This window comes from Rhinoderma darwinii (assembly GCF_050947455.1).
Source record: "Rhinoderma darwinii isolate aRhiDar2 chromosome 8 unlocalized genomic scaffold, aRhiDar2.hap1 SUPER_8_unloc_3, whole genome shotgun sequence".
NCBI lineage: Eukaryota > Metazoa > Chordata > Amphibia > Anura > Rhinodermatidae > Rhinoderma > Rhinoderma darwinii.
In genome coordinates, this window is record NW_027461826.1 from 594870 (window position 1) to 618383 (window position 23514).

General features: G+C 39.1%; 1 protein-coding gene across 1 annotated transcript in view; it reads left to right on the forward strand.

The window, feature by feature from the left end:
* LOC142697920 (AF4/FMR2 family member 2-like) overlaps window positions 1–23514 on the forward strand; it is a gene marked incomplete at its 3' end in the record, with an annotated part of 383807 nt that overhangs the window by 276096 nt on the left and 84197 nt on the right. The window contains exons 6-7 of the mRNA XM_075847722.1: window positions 537–573; window positions 2550–2601. Of these exons, the coding sequence (XP_075703837.1) occupies window positions 537–573; window positions 2550–2601 (89 nt within the window). The remainder of the gene's footprint in view (window positions 1–536; window positions 574–2549; window positions 2602–23514) is intronic.

The window sequence follows — 23514 nt, forward strand, 5'->3', positions numbered from 1 at the left end:
TTTGAAGAATAGGAAACAAGTGGAATACAAAGTAGAATTAATATCACTGTGTTTGTTACTACTATTAACACTAATACTATTGTTGTTACTCTAATATTACAGCAGATATTTTATGTGAATGGGGTGAGAGTTGCATAACTAGATGTTGTACATAAAAGAATTTACATTTTTTAGATGATATTTTGTACATTAGAATTTATTTTAAGACAAAACATTTACCTAAAACAGCTATAATGTATAATCCAAAGATCTTTAAAACTGTGTGAAGATAATAACTTCTGTGTAATGTTATCGAGATATGCGGCAAATAATGCATTTTGTACCATTTTAAATAATAATAACGTCTCTTTACATCGTGGTTATTTGTCCTTAGCGTGTACTCCCCACTCCAGTCTTATGAATTTATGATAAGGTTAAATATGTGATTGATAGAGAGAGATAATGCACAAGCCTCTAGCTATGTGACCTAAATCTTTATTTCTGTTCTAGATTATATGTGGATTACTGGTTTGATTTATTTATGTTTATTTTTACAGGACTCTCAACATCTGACCTCAGGATACAGCATACAAAGTAGGATTTTTGTTCACCTAGATGATTATATTGTACTGTGTACAGTGGATTTTGTACAAGATGCTTGTTTTATGAACCAGAATCGGTTATAAAGAGGAGTATTTATTATTATAATTATAGTATATTTTATATTATAACTATACAGATGAAGTCATCTTTATTTTGACTTTTAACGCATTAAATACACAGTGTCAAGAAACTTTAACTTGACTTTTTCAATGGCTTTTTTTGTGTGATGTCACACTGCAACAAGTTATCACAGTCAAGATAAACTTGGCTACTTCTGTACATACAGGTTGTTGTTTTTTTTGTCTCAGTGGAACCTAAATAGAAGACTATTATTAGGCTTCATGCACAAGGCCGTATTATGGCTCCATAGAAGTGTATGAGGCCATACTGCCCCTTCATAATTCTCTGATCGTAGTGTATGTAACAAAAAATGATGGCATGCTCTATCATATGCTGAATTATGGTGTTTTTCTCCCCTATACATTGCTATACCTTTATAATAAAGTTCTGTACTGAGGTACTATATACTATGGAGCCTTGAAGACTCGATGGCTCTGCTGAGTGCATGACACTTAGTGCTTTCTGTTTTGGATCCAGTCCTTATTTTGTCTGAAAATCTGCTTGAAATAAACTGCACCAAATTGCCCTGTATGGATTATGCCCTATGAACATCCCTTGTACCTTTGTAAGAGCCCCTGAAGAATTGCAAAAAATCTTTTTGTGGTGTGTTTAAACTCAGTTTTCACTGTATAACTCAGTTACTACCAACAGCCCAGACAGTTGAACAACTGGGGTGGTGGCTGATCTGTTTCTAAATGGTGACAAATATATGAAAATATGCATGACAGAATATTAGTGCCGACGAATATGGCAATTTATAGATTTCGTATAGGTCCATGTTAAATTGAACAGTCCTACCACTGATTCATAAATACATTACAGATTTGGAGACAGTGGTATCAGAAGCTTAAACGGGAGATGTCACTAGGTCATGTAAGTTGAACTTTTTTACTGACCTGAATAGCGCTGTCTCCCTGATTCCAGTGGTTTTTCTTTTTTTTCTGGACCTCCCCCGTTCCAGAGCTATGGCCCACCGTTGTGTTGGCTCCCTATATGCTATTTTGCTGTAGTTAGCCAACAGGGCATGAATTACCCACAAGCCGCGGTCCAGGAGAAAAAAAACAGTGCTGGAATCAGGGAGACGGCGCTATTCAGGTCAGTTAGCCAGTTCAACTTTTATCACCTGGTGACAGATACTCTTTAACTTGAAACTTTTGGGTCTCAATGCAAAATCTGTAACAGGGTCCCAATCTGCCATTTTCAGTATTTATAGTACTGGTATCTTCTCAGGCACCAGGGCCAGGTGCAACTGTTACCTTTACACCCACTATAGCTATGCCCTGGTTGGCATTAAAACATGTGTGTCATACAGACTCCACTACTTATACATAACCCCTAATGGGCTAAGCTCCTCAGAGCCAGAGGATGTACTGTATATCTACTGTCATGGCAGAGGCATTCTTTAAATGTGCACATCTGGGAGATACAGTAGGAATGAAAGGGGTTGTCGGCTTTAGACAAACTATTTTCATGTGCTTAACTAGGAATGGTCATAATAGATGTGGTCTCCTGCTTACAACCCCCTCTATTAGCCAGAGATAACAGCACCCTGACCCCTGTGTTAGCCAGAGCCTTACAGAGTACCCTGTTTTACATTTTTATTCCATATTACCTTTAGCAAATCAGGATGGCAGTAAGTCAGACCTGCTAGTCTGATAATAGTGTAAAATGGAGCCTATATTCAATTTCTGTTTGTATAGTTTTTAAATTATGCAATTGCTATATATGCAACTTCCTATAATAGAAGTAAAATATTTCCTTTACTATAATGTAATTTCTTGCCATATACTTGAAGTACAAGGAAAAATGTTTTAACATGTTTTATTTATTTTATTTTTTTCCCATAGAACGATGTGAAGTCACAAACAAACCTGCTGTGAAATCCATCCCCCAAAAGTCGTAAGTTATTAGGTTATCTCAGTTAGACCTGGTTTATACAATACATTTTTTTTCGAAAGTGGGATTAATTCAAAAGTATTTTATTTATATGCATATATCCTTTTTGGATCAAATTCCAATTTTGGCAAAAAGAATATGTGTCCGGCAAATACACCCCACTCCTTTTCAATCACAGAGGGATATTTACTTAGCGAAATGTGCCAAGAATGGAGTACTTGGCATGCACCAAATTTATGATATGTTCTTGACACTTTTTGCAGCTTTCTACATTATTTAGATTTTTAAATGGACATCATTTGAAAGGAGTGCTAAAATGCGCCAAACTTGTTAAATATATGCAACATTATTTGGTGCAAAACACTGGCATATGTATATGTGCCAGCCATGAAGTGGCGTAGGAAGGTGAAGTGTGTTTAACACATCTAGCAAGTGATGCCAAAATTATTATGTAACGTCCATCTTTTTTTTTACATAAATTTGGTGAAAATTGTGCAATTTCTTTTCCTATTTATAATAACAATACAGCATATTTTACCTGGTTTGAACATTTTTCAGACATTAGAAATAAACATGTGGAATGAACACACTGTGTAATAGGATTTGACCACTAGCTGAATAATCTCTAATCCTTGAAAACACACGTTGTGGTTGCAGATAATCACCAACTGACACGTCAAGGCTGCTAATCTTAATTATTAAGAGGGAGCACAGATATTCCGCAGCTGATTATAGTAACATTTGCAAATTCTTGTCATTTACTCCTGCTGTTTTATGCATATTATTTCTACATGTGGGAAGGGGAATTTTTCTATTATGCCACGTGCAGATATATTGTAAGACAGTACTCTGTAATTTTACATCGTTCTTGCTTCTTTATTATCTGAATTAATAAGACTGAAAGAAAAAAATGTCTACATTGTCAAACATAACAAAACCATAAAATGTTAAAGAGGACCTGTCATGTTTTTTTTTATTAAAATCACATACCTCCCCTTATTTTTTGGCCCTTCCGTTGTGCCGCTACAGCACTTGCTCCTCTTGGCACGTAATATGCAAATTTTAAGTAACGGTACAGAGAGGAGGAGACCTCATCTCCCCTCAGTAGGCATTGCCTCTTGAATTACTGTGATGCTGTCCAATCAGAGTGGACAGCCTCACAGTGATGCAGAATACCCGCTATTATTGGACAGCGTCACATTGATGCAGGAGACAGCTGTACCTTTACTCAAAATTAACATATTAGGCGCCAAGCGGAGCAGGGGCTGTAGCAGCAAAATGGGAGGGCCAAAAAAAATAACAATTACAGCACTGGAATCGGGAGGACATCAGGACTAAGAGGATGTGTGTGTTTGTTTTTAAAAAAAAACATGACAGGTCCTCTTTAAAGGGCATGTCACAAATGGTCGGCCAAATCTATGATTGACCCTGCTGCATTGATCAACTAATTGTCATGTGTCCAGATACTCTACCACCAAGCTCGATATCTAGTTAACGTGTGTCCCCGGCTTTAGCATACTTCTGTCATTACGTCCACATGAATCTCTTTGAAAAGCTGGCAAGTTATTTTATTCGTTCTCTGTACTAGAAGAGAAAAGCATTCGTTTCACGCAGCCATAAAATAGTCCATACTTTCTCCAACTGGCCGCATGGAGGCCATTGACTATAATGACTGTCCAAACAGCTGAATGGAAAAAGCTGAGCGGAGCCGACAACACTTTTCTAACACCACTGCCACTTCATTTTAGTAATCGCTGGGGTCACAGCAGTTGAACTCCCACCGATCTGACATTTGTGGCATATCCTATGCCACTAATGACTGTAGTAAGCCAACTTCTAGCAACATACAAATGAAGTAGGGCTGGATTTGTCATTAGGAGCTCATTATGATATTATGTGTTATCTGTAACATTCAATAGAACTCTGGAACCTAATGTGGCAACTTAATGGGGTATTGTGGTTTTAACAAACATTTTTATTTTTGTATAATGAAACTATCTTAATATACTTTCTGTATCAATACCTCAAGATTTTAAAGATCTCTGCTTGCTGTCATTCAAGAGGAACCTTCATTGTTTATATTCAGTGAATAAAAACCTGTCCTGGTCATGTGATGGACACACAGGTGCAGGTCTCGTTGCAGTACAGTACAGTTATCAGAGCTCTGTGTTGTAACGAGCCATGCACCTGTGTGTTTATCACATGACCAGGACAAATTTTGCCCTGAGAGTGAACAATGAAAGTTTTTATTGAATTAATGAAATAAGAGATCTTGAAAACCATATGGAATAGATACAAATAGTATATTGTATCTACAAAGAATAACATTTATTTGCTAAAAAGAGTGAGCTATAATGATGCACACAAAACAAAGGGTTGAATAACCTGCAGCACTAAAGCAATATAAATAAAGATAGATATATATATATAGATAGATGATAGATAGATAGATAGATAGATAGATAGATAGATAGATAGATAGATAGATAGATAGATAGATAGATAGATAGATAGATAGATAGATAGATAGATAGATAGATATACTGCACTTGACCCGTTTCATGACCAACCCTCTCCTAGTGGGTGTCGATGGATTTTACACATGAAAGATCTCAGCATAATTGAAGTTACTTTTATTAGCTGGGAAATGATGATCTGTTGCATTATAGTTTCAACAGACAAGAAAATATATACCAATTCATGCACATTGCCTATGTAAATCAAACAGAATGTGAAGGTAAAAAATACCGCAGAAAGAGGAATAATAAATGCATCTGAATACAACATGCTTGTAGAAAAATGTTATGGTTTAAGATGCAGCAAGGATGAAGATGAGGAGGATTGCGGAAAGAATTCAATTTGACTGCACAATGTCTGTTACAGCCCATTTATACTGTAATACAGTTTCATCCTGAATATGTCCACTCTATAAAAGAGGTAAACTGTATTGCAACAAGATGCGGTGACACTCCACCTTTTTTCAGCAATGTTATGGGCTGTAGTCGGGACTTTCTTTAATAACATTTCATTAAAGGAGTCGTCCCACCAGGATATCATCGATTAACACCCCCTTACAGCCACTACAAAAAGGACATAGACACTACACAGAGGACACAGGGCCAATACGTATTACATGGTAGCCCATTCACTGGATCAATGTGGCTGCAGGGGAAACGCGCAGATTTCAACAGCTTTCTTTGGCAATATCAGCTGATCAGCAGGTTCTAGCTGCAGGAACCTCTTCTATCAGCTCATCCCTTGGGATTCCTAAGGGGACAACAACTTTAATATAATCCAATTGAATTGAAGGCTTGTAGTCACAGGAGCTTTTCCAGAATAATGTAGGGCAGCCGGGGAAATTATTTATTACCTCACAGACTTGTCAAATTATCTTGCCTGTTTTATCAAAGCCTGTGTGCTTTATTTCACTGGTAACAGGCAGCCATAAACAGCGGAGTAGAGCAACTAGTCATTTTAAAATTCCCTCCAAGTCTGTTATGGTACAACACCCTAACTAGTAGATTTTGTTGTCCACAAGGCCCAATAGCTGGACTAGCCCACCAGGATACTAATGGATCCTCCTGTGGGCCGAGGCACAGACATAATAATGGGCCCCAAATGTCTAGCAGTAGACAATCACATTTAGAGCTGATATTACAATAACTTGCCACTAGGGTCTATTTCATATGAGTTGATTCACAAATAACCTATTTGACTTTATTGATGATGTAATAAATGTATGTAATTATTTGATTCTGTTTTAACGTGGAACAGGTCAAAGTGCTAGCTACACCTGTAGGACCAGTAATATGGAGTAGAGATCGGTTTAATATTTTTGACAACCCTGTATGACATTAGTGACACCCCAGCCTAGATCTTCTCATATAACAGTACAATTATCAGGTACTATACAAAGCCTTAGTATGGTACCCAAGCTCATTTGTGGTACTGGAAGTATAATGTGAACAGTGAGTAACATACGTGGTTAATTGCTGCACTTGCTGAGTATAACAGTCGTATCTTATCCTTGTAAATAAATTCATTTCAGTTACAAAAACATAATTGGTGTTCTATAAGGTCAGGTTTGCAAAGGGCAATTTTTGACCATTTTGGGTGCCTTTTTTTAGCCCATGCCAAACTAGGATAATAAAGGAAGGAGAAGAATAAATGAAAGACTTAAACGTCTCTTTTTGGTATCTACTCCTTATTTTGGCTATAAAATAATGCAACTGCACTCTGCAAACCTGGCCTGAGATAGCCGTGGGTAATATTTTATGTCTCCTTTAATTTTGTAAACTGAAACGGACCATTATTACGGCACTGTACTCTAACCCTAGTCTTCTTGACTTATTATTTATCAGGGTTAGGTGAGCAAGTAAACCAGTTAATCTGTTGCCTTATTTACCAGATTTACTTAACATGGCAAATATCTATTTTACTCTTGTCATTAAAATGCAGATATTATAGTCGAATATTGATTGTCTTTTGTGCTGTCTTTTTTGTACTTTTGTGAGATGTCCTTCAGACTGCTCCCAAAATCAGGAAGGGCTGTATATCATAAAGCTACTCCATATCCAAATTGGCTATGGGGCATGGTTATATAAAAAGTGCAGGACCCATTCAATTGTGAAATTATGAATTCACTTTGTTCATCTTCTAGATGGATATGATTTTTCCTATATGTCTTATTGTTAAGTGTTGCCCCTAGTTAACATGAGAACTTTTGTCTAAGCAGATTATATCTAGATGAGAAGTTTCTGTTTTTTCCCTATACCATGAGTATGTTTGTTTTGACATCATGCCTGAGAACCAGCCATGGGTAGGTTTGAAGCCTGGTGAGAGTTCTTGTTAACCTACAGCGTTTCATCTTAGCCCATTAGTCAGGTTTTGTTGCCGGCTATAATACAGTGATCCTCTTACCCTTAACTTCTCCATACAGAATCACTGCTGCCTGATTTCTTTTAAATGTTAATTTTCACATACTCCGTTGAGCGTACGCAGATCATTATGCAAACTAGTGACTGTTTTTTAACCTTAGGATGTTCCCAAGACACTTCTCTGGTACTTCTTGTGCACTCCTGACAGTAAAAGCTTCATGTATTTACGTGCAAATTATGCAAATTGGGCAATGGCATTTTATTAGGGCTTTGAGAAGTGGATTCCATTCAAAGAGACTGAGACCTGTGTAAAATCTTAAGGTTATTTCAAGACATCAGCACCCATTTAGTCCATCTTTATTAAATTTCATCCATTCCCCATATATCCTTCTTGCAGTTATAGATTTGGTGCAGATTCTGATGCATTTTCTGGAATTGGATAAAAAAAAATAAAAAAAGGAGATATATAAGTCTTTCCTTTATAGTTCTCCTCTGTTTAGGGTTGAATTCCAACTTTAGCTAAAAAAAATAAAATGAATAACAAACAGAACCCAACCTAAACTGTTTGGCCTTAAGCTGCTTCAAAAAGTAAATGGGGAAAACCTGTGAGAAAACTGAACAAACCCCAACAGATAATGCAGGTTGAGGTTGTAAAAAAATGCAGTGTACCCTAAAACCAATAAATATCTGACATATTAATCTGCATCTCAATGGTTTGTGTGGGCACTGGCTATACTTCTCCATTTAGGTAAGGGTAACCCACCTGAAGGTTGTACCAAACATTACAAAGGTTGGGTAGGTCCGATGAAGAGTAGCTATGGGACCCTCATTACCCTAATTTGAACTTCTCATATGGATTCATTGTGCAGTGATATATGTAACTGGTATATATAAATATACGGTCTCATTTACACATAGAATAGCTATGAAGTCCAGACTTGCACCAGTATCATACTAAAAATCATTACATAAACACTAAAAAATTATTTGTAAAAAAGAAAAACGGAGGCACATGGGGATAAAGTATGACCACCATATAACAGATCTGTACGAAATGGATCTATAATATGTCAGAGAGCATCAGGCCTTAGTCTGCAACCCATTTTCAACAGGATACAGCTGAAGTTACGTTAAATACTAAATATATAGGCTTGTTTCCCCTGCGCCAAGTGTTACTTATATATCCCAGATCGCTTAATTTGTTTTATTATTTCATGCTTTCACATGAATAGTTACAACATGATGTCTTGTAATAAGTTTTAGGAAACTGTTTTATATCAGAGTATTTTTTAAATAAAACCATTTTAACAGACAGGTTTAGGCAATATTATATTAAATCGCCAAGTTACCACAGAACAGTAATTGGAACTTGGAAAATGACGTTCTCATGGCAGCTTTATGAAATGTAATACTGGTCTGCAGCAGTGAACTCTACGGTGAGGTTGTTTAGCGAGGAATACCTAATTGAAATAATATGTGTTAAGTTAAACATCCTTACCAACCGTTTCTCTAAGTGTCAGTGAATATTTTGTTTTCTGGGAATGATGGGATTTCATACCCAAACTTTGCATTGAGAGCATGATTTATTGTAAGTAGTTTATGGAGCAGGAAAAAAATGAAGAAGAATATTAAAGGCTAGTAACAGAGGCAAAAACTGTATATTTATTTTCTCCTGAGACAATCTTCGAACTCCCTCCCAAAACCTTACTAACCTGAGGGCGAGGTTTTGGTTCTTTTGACAACCTTGTGGATTTCACAGAGTTGTGTCATGCTCCATTTAATTATCTTTATTAAGATAGATAGATAGATAGATAGATAGATAGATAGATAGATAGATAGATAGATAGATAGATAGATAGATAGATAGATAGATAGATAGATAGATAGATAGATAGATAGTGGGTGCGTAAAAAATGGCCCGTCGGAACAGAACGCCGTTTTTCCCATCAAAGTCAATGGGCAGATGTTTGGAGGCGTTTTGCTTTTGATTTTAAGGCAGTTTTTTGGGCATTTACGGGCCGAAAAATTGCCAAAAATAGGTCGTGTGAACATACAGTCTAAGGGGTTATCTCACGACAAACATTTGCCACCTATCCATATGAAAGGTAAAAAATGTCTGATCGCTGGGGGCCCCACCGATCCCACCACTGAGAACCCCACCAATCATTAGCATGCGCACTACTGCTCTAGTCAAAGCTTATAGGTCTGATGGAGATACAAGTACATCTCTCAGCTATCTCCGTCAGTCCTATATACTTTGAATAGAGCAGAAGTGCACATGCATGAACACCACATTTTTTTATAAATCTTCCGGCATGGGGGTTCGGGACCCCTATTCTTATGAACGGTGGGGGTGTCAGAAGCGGTACCTCTAGCAATCCTCCACAAGAAGTGTTCATCCAATCAAAAGCTACAATATACAGCATAGTTTATTCCAGTGTTTCCCAACCAAAACTAACTAACACAAGTTCCAGAAAACACTTTGGGGGAGATTTACTAAGCAAAATGTGCACTAGAATTCTCAGAAAAAAATTCAGCCAAAGAGTGGAGTACATAGTGTGCACCAAATGTATTATGTGTTTTAGCCACTTTTTGCCCTTTCCTCTACAGTTTTGAAAGGGTTTAGATAAAGGGAGCATGGCTAATAGGAGTTGTATATGTGTGCACCATGTTTTGTGCCAAATATTGGTGTAATGTACCCAGCCATGATGTGGTGTAAGGAAGAGGAATCAGTGTAACATGTTTAGTGAGTGCAACATTTTTATAAATTTGGCGCAATTTGTGCCATTTTTGCTGAATCATAAAATTATATATTTTACAACAATATTAATAAATCTCCCCCCATTTTTTCCTAAATAGAAGACAGCACAGGAAAGTTTATGAGTCTTATGACGGCTATAGGACCATTCCTAAGGCTAGTGCTAGATTGAAGTAGTCATTAGACAATGTTACTTGGCTTCTACTGTCACTTGACGATATATCCCATATATTTAAGAAGTAAAAAATGACAGTTCACACATGTAGCAGTGCTGAATGTGTACATCTTTGTGAAATGTGCTTTCTGATAATAATTATACAACAGTTTTACCTGTTGTCCTACGTAAAGCTACAGACAAAAAATTATCACATGACAATGAGATAAGGCAAATGACAAACTTAGCACCGCTACATCTGACTTAGATTGACTATGTCTAAACAGTTAGGATGTGGATGTTGATGTGGATGCTAATTTGGATATTGTCAAGACTAAGAGAGTACATTGTGAAAGCGTGGTCTGTAAGTTTAACAGATAGAATAATTGGCATAATTTTCCCATAAACTAAAGACGTCTTGAAATGACCCTTGTGGGAGTTTTTTCTTTTAATAGTCCTGCTATATTACAAAGTAAAGTATTGTGCTAGACAATTCAGTATCTCAGAATGCATGCAACACATATTAACTATATATTTTTTTAAATCTAATAAAGATAATGATAGAAAACAGAAATATGACAATCTGTTACAAGAATAATATAACAAGCTGCCGTAGCCAGGGGCGTCACTTCTTATTAAAACCGGTACGGATATTTAACAAGAGAGCTGCCATGCTCTGCATTTATGAAGACTAAATAGCACCCTCCTATACAAATATAAAAAGAGAAGGTTTAATGTGAGCAATTTGGTGTCATTCTGCTACCCGCTCAGACATTAGAAAATTTGGGGATTACATTAATGGGTGTAATCTGGAATTCTGGAATAGGAGTGGCACAATGGGGCAGATCTACTAATACTGTCTACATTTTAGACAGTGTAAACATAGAAAAGGCAGTCAGAAAGTGTGCAAAATTTATCAAGGTGGTGCCTGCTGTATGATAAATTTGTCTCATCCGGCTAAACATGTTAAACACTTTTTTCTTCCTTATACCTTCTCTTAGTTGGCTTTGTTTACGCCTGTTTTTTGCACCGAAATTTTGGCACACAGTTTCACATTTTATGCACGCTCCACTCTGCAAGACTACATTCCCTTTGACGCTAAACCACACAGAAAAAAGTGTCTAAAACAGTTAATAAATGTGGCGCACAGCATGTCCGGCAGAATTCTGGCTCACTTTGAATATTAAATCTGCCCAAAAGTGCCCAAATAACTGTGCCATACAGTGGCAAAATCAGCAGCCACTTTCCCTTCAGTAGCAGCCATGGTAGAGTCCTGGACATGAGCACTTCAGGGGCAAAATATGAGCCACTGATGCATGTTAGCACTTTGTCAGGGCGGGGTTTTCAGTGGTCCAGTGACAGTGTACCCCAAGAAAATTTAAACCAGGAGCCCTTTGTTCCAATTGCAACTCTCAAAGATCCCTTATAGATTAGTGTAAATTAGGCATTAGTATTTTGAGCAAAGCTCATATCAGTCCTAAATATATATTAAAATTGTAGCTACCTCAGTCCCACTGCTGTCAGTAGTAAGCCGGATGCTGTTACTATAGAAGTCTATGATACAGCTCCCTGCACATTGTTGCATACATAAGATGGGTCAGAACCATTTGTGCATCCTATATTTAAGGCTGCTCAGAGAGGCCAAATGTTAATGGCACGTAACGGGTTTGTCTAGTTTAGAAAACAAATTTATATTTACCCTATAATGGACTTCTGAGTTAATAGAGGGGAGTTCAGGATCCTCATCTTTAGGCAAGAGTAAAGAGCGGTTACTAAGAGCGTTTCCCACTCTGGAGGATCTGTTCTGTCCATTCATATGAATGGGAATTGTGTAATGCTTAATTTCCCCTTGTGGTTATGCGGCAGGAAATGTAACACTTACTGACAGGTTTCCCCACAGATTACAGCTGATTGCAGGCGGTCTCAACAGGGGGGACAATTTAGCCTTTAGACAGTTCTGACCTGAAGTAAATGTTGCCAATGACCGATTTGTGGCCAATTAAACAATATGCTTGATCACTTAAAGGGGTGTTTCATCTTTGTATCTGACAATCTTGGTCTGTGCTTGATCATATATATTTATATAATGTTATTGAGCCAAATGTACTACTAGATGACCAATCATTCATCTGACGGCTGATTTACCTCTAATGTCTATAGCCAGTAGGATATAATTGGACTTATCTCCCGGGGGAGTTGTGGCCTGTCCTTTTATTTGAATATGTTAATGAGAACAGGTTTGAGTGTGAATTGTGTGCTATCATGACAAGGAAATGGGTGGAAAAAGCGAAGACATTACATTAAGTCTCGTGTGTAAGCATATTCCAGACATACTGTAACACCTGGCTCTCTACTGAACCAAACTTAAGGCCCTTTTACACGGGCCAATGATCGGGCAAACAAGCGCTTATATGACCGGGCAAACAAGCGTTCATTGGCTGATCTGCTCGTTTATGCAACAAGAAATATTATTGTTGTAGACAGCACATCTCCCTCTGTAACCAGGAAGGTGAGCTGCTGACATGATAGAAATGTATGGGGACAAACTATCGTAGTAACGATTACTCATCCCCATACATAACCAATTATAGCTTCTTGTAAAAAGAGCAAACGATTGCCGATCAACGAGCTGCGTCATTGATCGGCGCTCGATTTCACGGCCCATATCGGGCCGTGTAATAGGCCCTTTACAGTACCATAAATCCATATGATACTATAGGTTTGGTTGAGTACAACCACATGGGTCCGAAGTGTTACATCCAGAAAGTGGACAGTTCATCATAGGTACAGTACGCCCCCCTGAACAGACCCCCTAGTCTGTCAGTAAATAATGATTAGGTGAACCTTGTGATGGAAGTTGGGAGATTGTGATGTCAGTTGCATATTTGTATGAAGCAGATACTGAACTTGCTACTAGTCACATTAGAAAATAACCCTATTGAACTTGAACACATGTTATTGAGAAATATCCAGCTTGTATGACTTCAGGACCCAATTATCTTCTTCCTAAGCAGGGATATTTGTTGTGGTTAATTAAAGGGAAAATATTGTAACTTCATTTATGTTTCCCTTCCTTTGTGTCTCTATTGCTTCGGGGTAATGTCTTAGGACTAACTCATTTGCTAAACAGATTTTTGTTTTTAATCCTGATGAGATTAATCCTTTTTTTTTTATTGCCCATACTTGCTTTTGATAATTGTGACCTCTTTCTGTTATTTCAAAGGTTTTTACCCGAACTCCTTTGTTTACGTGAATAATTCATGTAGGGGCTTGGCTTCCTGTTTTATATTTTTGTTTTTGAATATTTATTTACAAGTACCAACTGTGATTTGGTGTACATTTCACAATATTGGAATTTTTGATGTTTTTTTTTTTTTTGTTTGTTATGGTTTGATTTTTGTCCACTTTAACCCGTTAGTGACCGGCCCATAGTCTTTTTACGTCGGTCACTAACGGGCCTTATTCCGATGCCATAGACGTTTTACGTCGCGGCATCGGAATAAGTAAACAGAGCAGGGAGCTGTCAAATCTCCCTGCTCTCAGATGCCAAAGGTAGCTGAGGGCTAGGAGCGTTCCTGCTCTGCCGGGTGAGATCGATATCAGTATCGATCTCACCTGTTTAACCCCTCAGATGCGGTGCTCAATAGCGAGCACCGCATCTGAGTGGTTTTGGAGAGAGGGAGGGAGCTCCCTCTCATCCCACTGACACCCGGCGATACGATCGCCGAGTGTCTGTGTCTCCAATGGCAGCCGGGGGCCTAATAAAGGCCCCCAGGTCTGCCAGTAATGAATGCCTGCTAGATCATGCCGCAGTATTTTAATTTGCAGCACGTCAACAAATAGCAGATGTTGCAATTTTTGCAATGGAAAAGCCATGATTCCACCGCAGAAAAATGCAACTCAGATAAAAAAAATCTTATACTTACCCAGAAGCAGCGGTCACATGGGATTAAACATTATCCCAGGAGGTCAGGCTGCAGGATGTCAGAAGTTAAGTATGTGTTTGTTTGTTTTTTTAAAACGTGCAGTATTCCAGAGCGGACATTCCGGCCGAAAAACTGCACCATAATTTGGTGCGATATTTCGGACGGATTTCCCTGTGTGCTCTTACGCAGCGTATCCGACCTGTGTGAACATAGCCTAATAGGGATAAAAGTGTTAATCAGCGACTGTAGGGTAGGGTGTGGCGGGGGAGAGTGAGACATGCGCTGCAAGTATAAGTACTACATTTTTTTAAAACTGCGGAACATGAACTTATAAGTTACAGCAATTTTTCTTTTTTTTTTAAACTTAATTTCTTTTTTAAATTGTTTTTTTTTTGTCCTATAAGGCCGGGTTCCCATGGATCAGATATGCTGCGTAAAAATCACGCAGTGTATCCGACCTGGCACCAAGAGCACGTGTCATCCGAAAAATCGCACCACAATGCGGTTTTTCGGACGAAATTTCCGCTGAGTAAAAAAGCGCTCATACCCCCTCCCTCCTTTGATGTTCGTTCAAGGCCTCCTACGATCATGTTGCAGGCCATGTGACGCTGCAGCCTGTGATTGGTCACATGGGATAAAACGTCATCCCAGGAGGCCGGACTGCAGGAAGAAAGAGGGCGTTCTGAGTAAGTATGATTTATTTTTTTCGAGTTGCAATTTAAGCGGCGTAATCGCCACAAAAGTCGCAACACTTGACTTTTTGTTGCGGGCTTTGCATCCCCATTGAATTTAATAGGGAAAAGCTGCAACAGAAAATTACCAAAAACGCAGCATAAATTGACATGCTGTGGAATTAAATTCCGCACCACAAGTCAATTTATTAACGTTTATGCTGCATTTTTTTCCGTAGCGTGGGCTTGAGATTTTATGAATCTCATCCACTTTGCTGCTACTTTAAATGCTGCGGAATTTCCGCACACAATTCCGTTGCGGAAATTCCGCAGCGTTTACGCTACAGGGGAACCCGGCCCTAGGGGGCTGGACTCTGCAATCCTTTGATCACTTCTATAATACACTGCAATAGTCCTGTTTTGCAGTGTATTATTGCCTGACAGTGTAATATTAGAACCTGCTTTAGGCACATACACTTGGCAGGTCTTTGTTAGGCACCCAGATGCCATGACAACCAATTGGTGCCCTGCGACTGATGGGAGCGCCAATGAGGTGACAGAGGGAGCTCCCTCACTCTGTTAAGCACCTTGGATTCCGGAAGCAATATTGACCATAAAATCTAAAGGGTCGAAGGCTGTTACGCCGAAAAGTCATCTGTAAGTTATGGTGGTTTGTGGCAACAATAGAGTGGAAGGGAATAAACATTTTAAACAAGGACAAATTGTCACCATTTTAAAGTTCTCTACTTGTTGTCAGTAAATGGAAACATTCTTATCCTCCTCACACATCTTACAGTTTGTTACAATGTTTCTAAGCAGACGAGAGCGATCAGCCTAGAGGAGAGAGTTGTATGTTAATAATTTTCTTTAATTCCTTTGGGGTTGCCAAAACTAAAAGATTACGACAAACCCTCAACCATGAGCAGAACTAGTTCAGGATGGGTTTACAACCTCTCAATGTAAACAATGAATGTTTTCATTCACTGACGGCAAGGGTTTTTTTAAAAAATATTAAGCACACAGTATATTAGAAAGTTTCATAACTTTTAATTAATCAATGATTAAATTTTATTTATGTGAGACTGGACGACTTCTTAAATTTAGTGGATAAACTATTAATGCCAAGCATCTTAACAGTAATTAAAGGAGAAACCAACTATATACTATCTAAGGAAAAACATGCCCTCATATAAAATAATTTCCCCAAATTGCAGTGCTTTATGTGTGTTTGTTCTCCGCTGTTGCATGCATTTTCCTGGCACTATTAATTATAGTAATTTCCAGATCCATGACCTTTTCAGAGAACTAGATGACTAAGTCACAGTCCTTTTGAAATCATGCTCCGTTAATGCTTGCTCCTAATTAGAAAATCGTATTTCAAGTAGCAATCATTCAGATCTACCCATAATCTTCTGTTCCCGAAGGGCTGGCATCTTTTTTTTTTTTTCATCTTTTAAAACCATAAAAAAAATGTATCACATGCACTACAAACCTAATTGAATACATTTTCCCGTTTGAAATTAAAACAGTGGTTAAATCTAAAATTCTAATTTGAATGTAGTGAGTAAATTACACCAATCAGTCATTTACATTATAAATGTCCTTCCCAAATTCTGTATCTTAGATTTTGTTGAGCATTTTCCTCCAGTATTGGAGATGTGTTTTAAACATTTAATAAAAACTGAAAAAAGAAGCTTTTCATGTTAGTAAATTACCGTAGTTGAAATAAAGATATAGAAAGCTGTTAAGACTGTAAGTTTGTGCAATAAAAATTAATCAATTATAACAGCAAACAACTGAGTGGGTTACAGCAATCTCTATGGGAAAGGTTATGTACAGTAATGGAACGTAATGTACTTTAAGAAGTATTAAAATTTACATACTCTAATATAATTTGTATTTGCATAGATGGCAATTCCCTTATATACATTTGTTATTTGAATGCCTCTGTTTACATGTGGGAGTTTTCCCTAAAATAATGCAATAAATTAAACTACTTGCAGCTTCTCTGAAGATTATTAGCGGATATAGTGTGCAGGGAATGGTGGCCTGCATTTGGCTTTTGGACTAACAGGGCAAGAACGGGGACCTTCCATTGTCCTGCTCTTTTAAAGGGGCAACCCTTCTGTGAGTGAGGACCCACTAGCAATCAGTTGATCAACAATAGTCCAGCAGCTGAAACCCCCAGAAATCATATTGTTTTGCTGGGAGAATCTGCTAGCAGCGTCACATCTCTCCTGCAGCGGCAGCTGCTGGAGAAATCTGGTATTGCATTACTCCCTTTGAAATTAATAGGCTACCATATAATGCATGATGGCAGTAAGTCCTCCAATGGGCGTTCTTTGTTAGCGGCTCTCTGTTATGGCTAATAGATCCATGACGTCCACATGCCTTAATAGAGCAACCCCTAAAAATGAATCTCTTACTTGTGAAAGGAACAATTCAGGTGCCTGTCAAGGGAACATATATTTGTCAGCATGCAAACAGTCAGTTCTTGAAGTAGATGTGTTTGAAGCAGGAAAAGTTATCTCCCTGCTCTCCCTGCCACATGCTCTAAAGCAGGGGTTTCAAACTCGGCCGGGTAAGTGGGCCACATATAGAAAAAATGGGAAGTTGACAGGCCGCATTACTTTCAAGTTTGATACAATACAAAATTATTGTTAATCAATTAGTTATTTGAAATACTATAACACTATATTACCATAATAATACCGCTAGGTTTAAAATTTAAGAGAATTCTCCACGTGCTTATTTCAACAATCCAGTTTTCCAGTTTAAGTGTCGCTAAATGTAGTACGGTGGCACAGTTGTCAGCGTTTGGCAGACAAACGTCATGATTTGGCAGCCCCTTTTTAGATAGTGCCACAGAGTCCTCTGTAGATAATACCACAGAGTCCTCTGTAGATAATGCCACAGTGCCCTCTGTAGATAATGCCACAGTGCCCTCTGTAGATAATGCAACACACCCTTAGATAATGCCACAGTGCCCTCTGTAGATGCTACCACAGTGCCCTCCATAGATGCTGCCACAGTGCCCTCCATAGATGCTGCCGCAGTGCCCTCCGTAGATGCTGCCACAGTGCCCTTCGTAGATGCTGCCGCAGTGCCCTCCGTAGATGCTGCCACAGTGCCCTCCGCAGATGCTGCCACAGTGCCCTCTGTAGATGCTGCCACAGTGCCCTCTGCAGATGCTGCCACAGTGCCCTCTGCAGATAATGCCACACACACCCCAAGTAGATTGCTCCATTGGGGCTACCTCTAGGAGTGGAATCCCCAGCCAGAGCATTGCCAACGCTTTGGCTGGGGATTCCTTTGCTGTTGGAGCCCCTGACATAACTGTCCATACACTGTGACAACAGGGGATCTTCCTGGACGGGAATGTGATATCAGGGGCAACCCCAGAGCTGGTGTCCCAGAGCAGAGCACTAGTATAGGCTCTGCACCGGACCTCTGAGGAAGCCACTGACATCAGTATCCATATATGGACATTGATGTCAGGGGCTTGCCCAGAGCTAGTGTCCCGGAGTAGAGCCACTTCTAGCTTTCTGCCTGGGATTCCAGCTCTGCTCCTGACATCACTGTCCATATATGGCATGGATGTCAGGGGCAACCCCACAGCTGGAGTCCCGGGCAGAGCGCTAGTAGGCTCTTCCTGGGACTCCAGCTGTGCTCCTGACATCACTGAGACTCCTGCTCCGGGGAAGCCACTGACATCACTGTCGATGTATGGATAGCGATGTCAGAGGCTTCCCCAGAGTCACGGAGCAGAGCCTATACTAGCGCTCTGCCCTGGACTCTGCTCTGGGGAAGACCCTGACAACACTGTCCATATATGGACAGCGATGTCAAGGAATTCCACAGAGTCCCGGAGCAGAGCCTGTACTAGCGCTCTGCTCGGGACTCCGCTCTGGGGAAGACCCTGACAACACTGTCCATATATGGACAGCGATGTCAGGGAATTCCACAGAGTGCCGGAGCAGAGCCGATACTAGCACTCTGCACAGGACTCCGGCTCTGGGGAAGCCCCAGACATCGCTTTCAATATGAGGACAGCGATGTCAGGGAATTCCCCAGAGTCCCTGAGCAGAGCCTATACTAGCGCTCTGCCCGGGACTCCAGCTCTGGGGAAGCCCCAGACATCGCTGCTAATATGAGGACAGCGATGTCAGGGAATTCCACAGAGTCCCAGAGCAGAGCCTGTCCCGCGGGCCACAGATGACTGCCCCAGGGGCCGCATGGGGCCGCGTGCTTGAGACCCCTGCTCTAAAGGGTGGGAAACACACACTTCCTGCTGGATTTCCTCGCTCATCCCTCACTCATCAAAGCAGCTGGCAGGTAGAGCAGTGAGGTAAGATCAGTGTGGCTGGTTATTAGTGACAGACTAAACAGTCTGTTGTAGAAATACCCAATGCAGATATTGTATGCATCAGGTTTCAGGAGCAGGAGGATGAAGTGTCCCCCACACAGAGTAGCTGTATTTAGTTTATATGGCACTGAATACGGATTTTCCCTAGCAACAGCCAGTAGCGGAGGGTAGGGGCAGCAGTTCAGGAACAGTTTTTCCATGAAAGGAGGCTGGATTGGTTAATAATGTACAGATGTAGCCATCTTTATCTTGACTTTTGATGCATTAAATACACAGTGGAAAGATCCCTTATCTTGACTTTTTTAATTACTTTTCAATGGCTTTTGTTGTGTGATCTCACACTGCAGAAAGTTATTACAGTCAAGATAAAGATGGCTACATCCGTATATTGTAATATTTCCTGAATTCGCCTGCCGTATACATTACTAATTAAAAAAAATGAAATGATAGTTATCCTTTAATGTTTGCCTATATACCATACAGTATACCTAGTCCATGGACAATGTATGTTCATAAGGACCTATTTATGTATCCTGTCCATATGGATGAGCACATAGAGATGTAGCAAACCTTATCTTGACTCTGATAACTTGCTGTATCGTTATAATTTAGCACTTAAGCCAATGAAAACCATTGATAAAGTCAAGTAAAGGTTTTTTCTACCGTGTACATAACGTGTTAAAAGTCAAATCAAAGATCCCTACATCTGTATGTATATATAATTTATAGTTACTATACAGTTTTTTCACGTTAAAAATTTAATTTGGAGAAATGTACTGTCTTAACAAAAAAATGCAACAAAAAATAACAATAATATTGAGCAATAATGGGCAATCCCTCCATATGTGGCATAAAAAGCAGGCGTAACTTTGTACTAGTTAGATGTGTAAACTTACACAACATAAAACTTTCATTGAGGATATTCTAAGCAGAATAAGGGCAAGAAGAAATTCTTAGACTCAGAGGATAAATAAAGCAGTCCTGCTGGAGGCTTAATCCTGAGCTGATTTCTTAAGAGAGGTATTAGAAAAAGATCTTTTTTGGGGGCTGAACTTTTTCTCGAGAGACTTTCTTCACTTAATTGGGCCTATTTAATTTTAAAAGGTTACAGTCTCATGTACCCCTCCGGCAAGAAGTCTTACGAGTTTTACTCACATTATTGAGTGATTATTGACAGAGTTCAGGCTAACTGACTTTACGCGCTTAATTCCTAGCAAATTTTCTAAATCTGCTCTTTAGTGCTGCAAATAAATCAGATTTCCTCTTGAAGGCAGTCTGCAGGTTTGTAACCCAGCCAATGAAACTGACGTGTCCAAATGAAAGGCTATCATACGACTATTCTTTTTTTTTTCTTTTATATTTGTTTCACTATTTACAAGCATTCTCTATATTTGCATTTGCTGTTAATGTGTATGACCACCCATGCTTTAGTTGTGGTATATTATTAATGAAAATCTGAGATAATCCAAAAATCAGATCATTCACAATTTAAAGTTGTTGTCCAGGATTAGTAAAAAAAATAAGCTTTTTTTCAAAAACAGCACCACTTTTGTCCATGGGCTTTGTTTGGTATTGCAGTACAGCCCAGTTAATTTGACATGCACACGACTAGTATTATTCTCTAGCCAGTTAAAGCAAGTGGACGCCAATCATAACATTTCACGTAGATAAACTTTCATAGGACTAATACAGTAATCAGTGTCCGCAGAGTGTAGGTTCATCATCATGTTGGTGGTAAGTTTCAGGAAGTATCAAGTCATTACTAAAAATGAGAACCTGTTGCAGGGACATTCTTCTTTTAGTATAAGACACCTATTTCTATGTCTGTACATTGGAAGCTAAGCTAGTAGGAACAATTTACACCTACTAAAAAGTGCCCTAGAATGACATTGGATGGGCTAGAAGAAGTAAATCCACACCTTACTTTTCATTAACTCTACTCTTTTAATATAATTTTACTTGAATTTCTTCTTTTAAAGTGTAACAAAACCTTCAACAAAGTTTTGATCGGTGGGGGTCCAAGCACTGAGACCCCCACCGATCGCTAAAACAAAACAGCAGAAGCGCTGGGGTGAGCGCTGAGCCGCTTAGTTTTTGAGTGGCTTTAATCGGAAAGCCGATGTAGCGGTTTACGGGCCCAAAGACTTTCTGTTGAGTCCATACACCACTGCAATGGCATTTCAAGAAAAGCCAATCAGAAAGCAAGCAGCTCAGTGCTCACCGAGCGCTTCTGCCGCTTTGTTCTAGTGATCGGTGGGAGTCTCAGTGCTCGGACCCCCACCGATCAAAACTTCTCACATGTCACTATGGCATGTCAATAGTTTGTTGAAGGTTTACTTACCCTTTTCCAATCCAATATAAAAAGGGAAGCCAGTGAAATACAAATTACCTGTGCCTTAGAGATGAGTTACCCGCACGGTCACATAGGGCACATCAGCTACCCATGCTGAAGAGGATGCCACAGATGCCACATACTCAAGGAATATGACCACTACAAATTTTTATATTCATTTTAACATTATTATTTTGAATTGTTATTCATTTACTTTATGTTTGAAGTTGTTATTTGGTCACTATATATTGGTATTCTTATATAGCTATTATTTCAACACTGTATGGTGTTACTATATTTACCCAGACATTGTGTGGCATTATTACTGAGGCACTGTATTGTATATATATTTTTATATCATATAATAGTGACATTGTAATTTAGGCAACTTTATAGAAGTCTTATTGGGCTAGTGTATAACTTTGTATTTGGACATCATAATGTATGGAGCTTATTATTAAGTGTTGCATAGTATGGTTATTTGTACAATATTACACCATATGGGAGGGGGAACCAACAGAAGGTACCACACAGGGCCCCATCCAGCATAAGACCGGCCCTGACTTGTGCCTATCAATCTAGTCTGGATTCTCTTTACAGAGTATACAGCAGTTTGCTGGCAGCTAATGGAAACTATTGGGAAAAAGATGTTTTTCCTGTACCTAGCAGTTAATTTTTTTATCTTTTTCTCCGCTCATCATTTACGCGGAGATTTCTTCAAATCTCATCCAATTTGCTGATACTATATTATGCTGCTGATTTTCCGCAACAAAATCAGTTGCGGAAAATGTGCAGTATTTACGATACGTGTGAACCCGGCCCCAAACTTCACTCTCAAGTCTAGCAAGGAGGCATTACACACACACGGTTGGCCTTATAATACTTCTTATGTTTCTGTAGAACTTTTATGTTCTCCTAAAATAATGCCTGTTGTGGTGTTATTTATGGCTTGAATAAGAGTGAGGAGACATTGTGACTAGTTTTATGTTTTATATGGTTGATGCTTTAGATGTTTTATGTGTTTGATGTGTCCCTCAGAAAGCAGTCCTTGGCCAAAGTTAAAATCCGTGTACAAACTATGTTACGATAAAAATAAAAGGAGAGACTCAGACTGACAGCACTGTGGAATTCAATAAACAAGATAAACATCTTCATTAGCCTAAGGGTATGTGCACACACACTAATTACGTCCGTAATTGACGGACGTATTTCGGCCGCAAGTAGTGGACCGAACACACTGCAGGGAGCCGGGCTCCTAGCATCATACTTATGTACGATGCTAGGAGTCCCTGCCTCTCCGTGGAACTACTGTCCCGTACTGAAAACATGATTACAGTACGGGACAGTTGTCCTGCAACGAGGCAGGGACTCCTAGCATCGTACATAAGTATGATACTAGGAGCCCGGCTCCCTGCACTGTGTTCGGTCCGGGACTTGCGGCCAAAATACGTCCGTCAATTACGGACGTATTTAGTGTGTGTGCACATACCCTAAGCATTATATAATAAGCATAGATATTTTTCGAACAGACAACTAAAGGGATCATTTGTGATCATAAGGTGTGTTTATTTATGCAATTCTCTGATATAATCTTTAAAATGGCTTTAATGGTGAAACTATCCTGATGAATTACAGTACAAATTTGGATAAATTTGGAGTTTGAGAACTTTTTGACAGTTTCACAGTTGAAAATGGCAATTTGCTAAGGAGCTTCAGATGTAGCAAAAATATGCCATATATTTAATTTCTTTATTAAGATAATTCATTGGGGAAATATTGGAGGAGATCGGGAAAAAATGGATGGTGTGCACAAAATTTGTTATGTGTTTAGA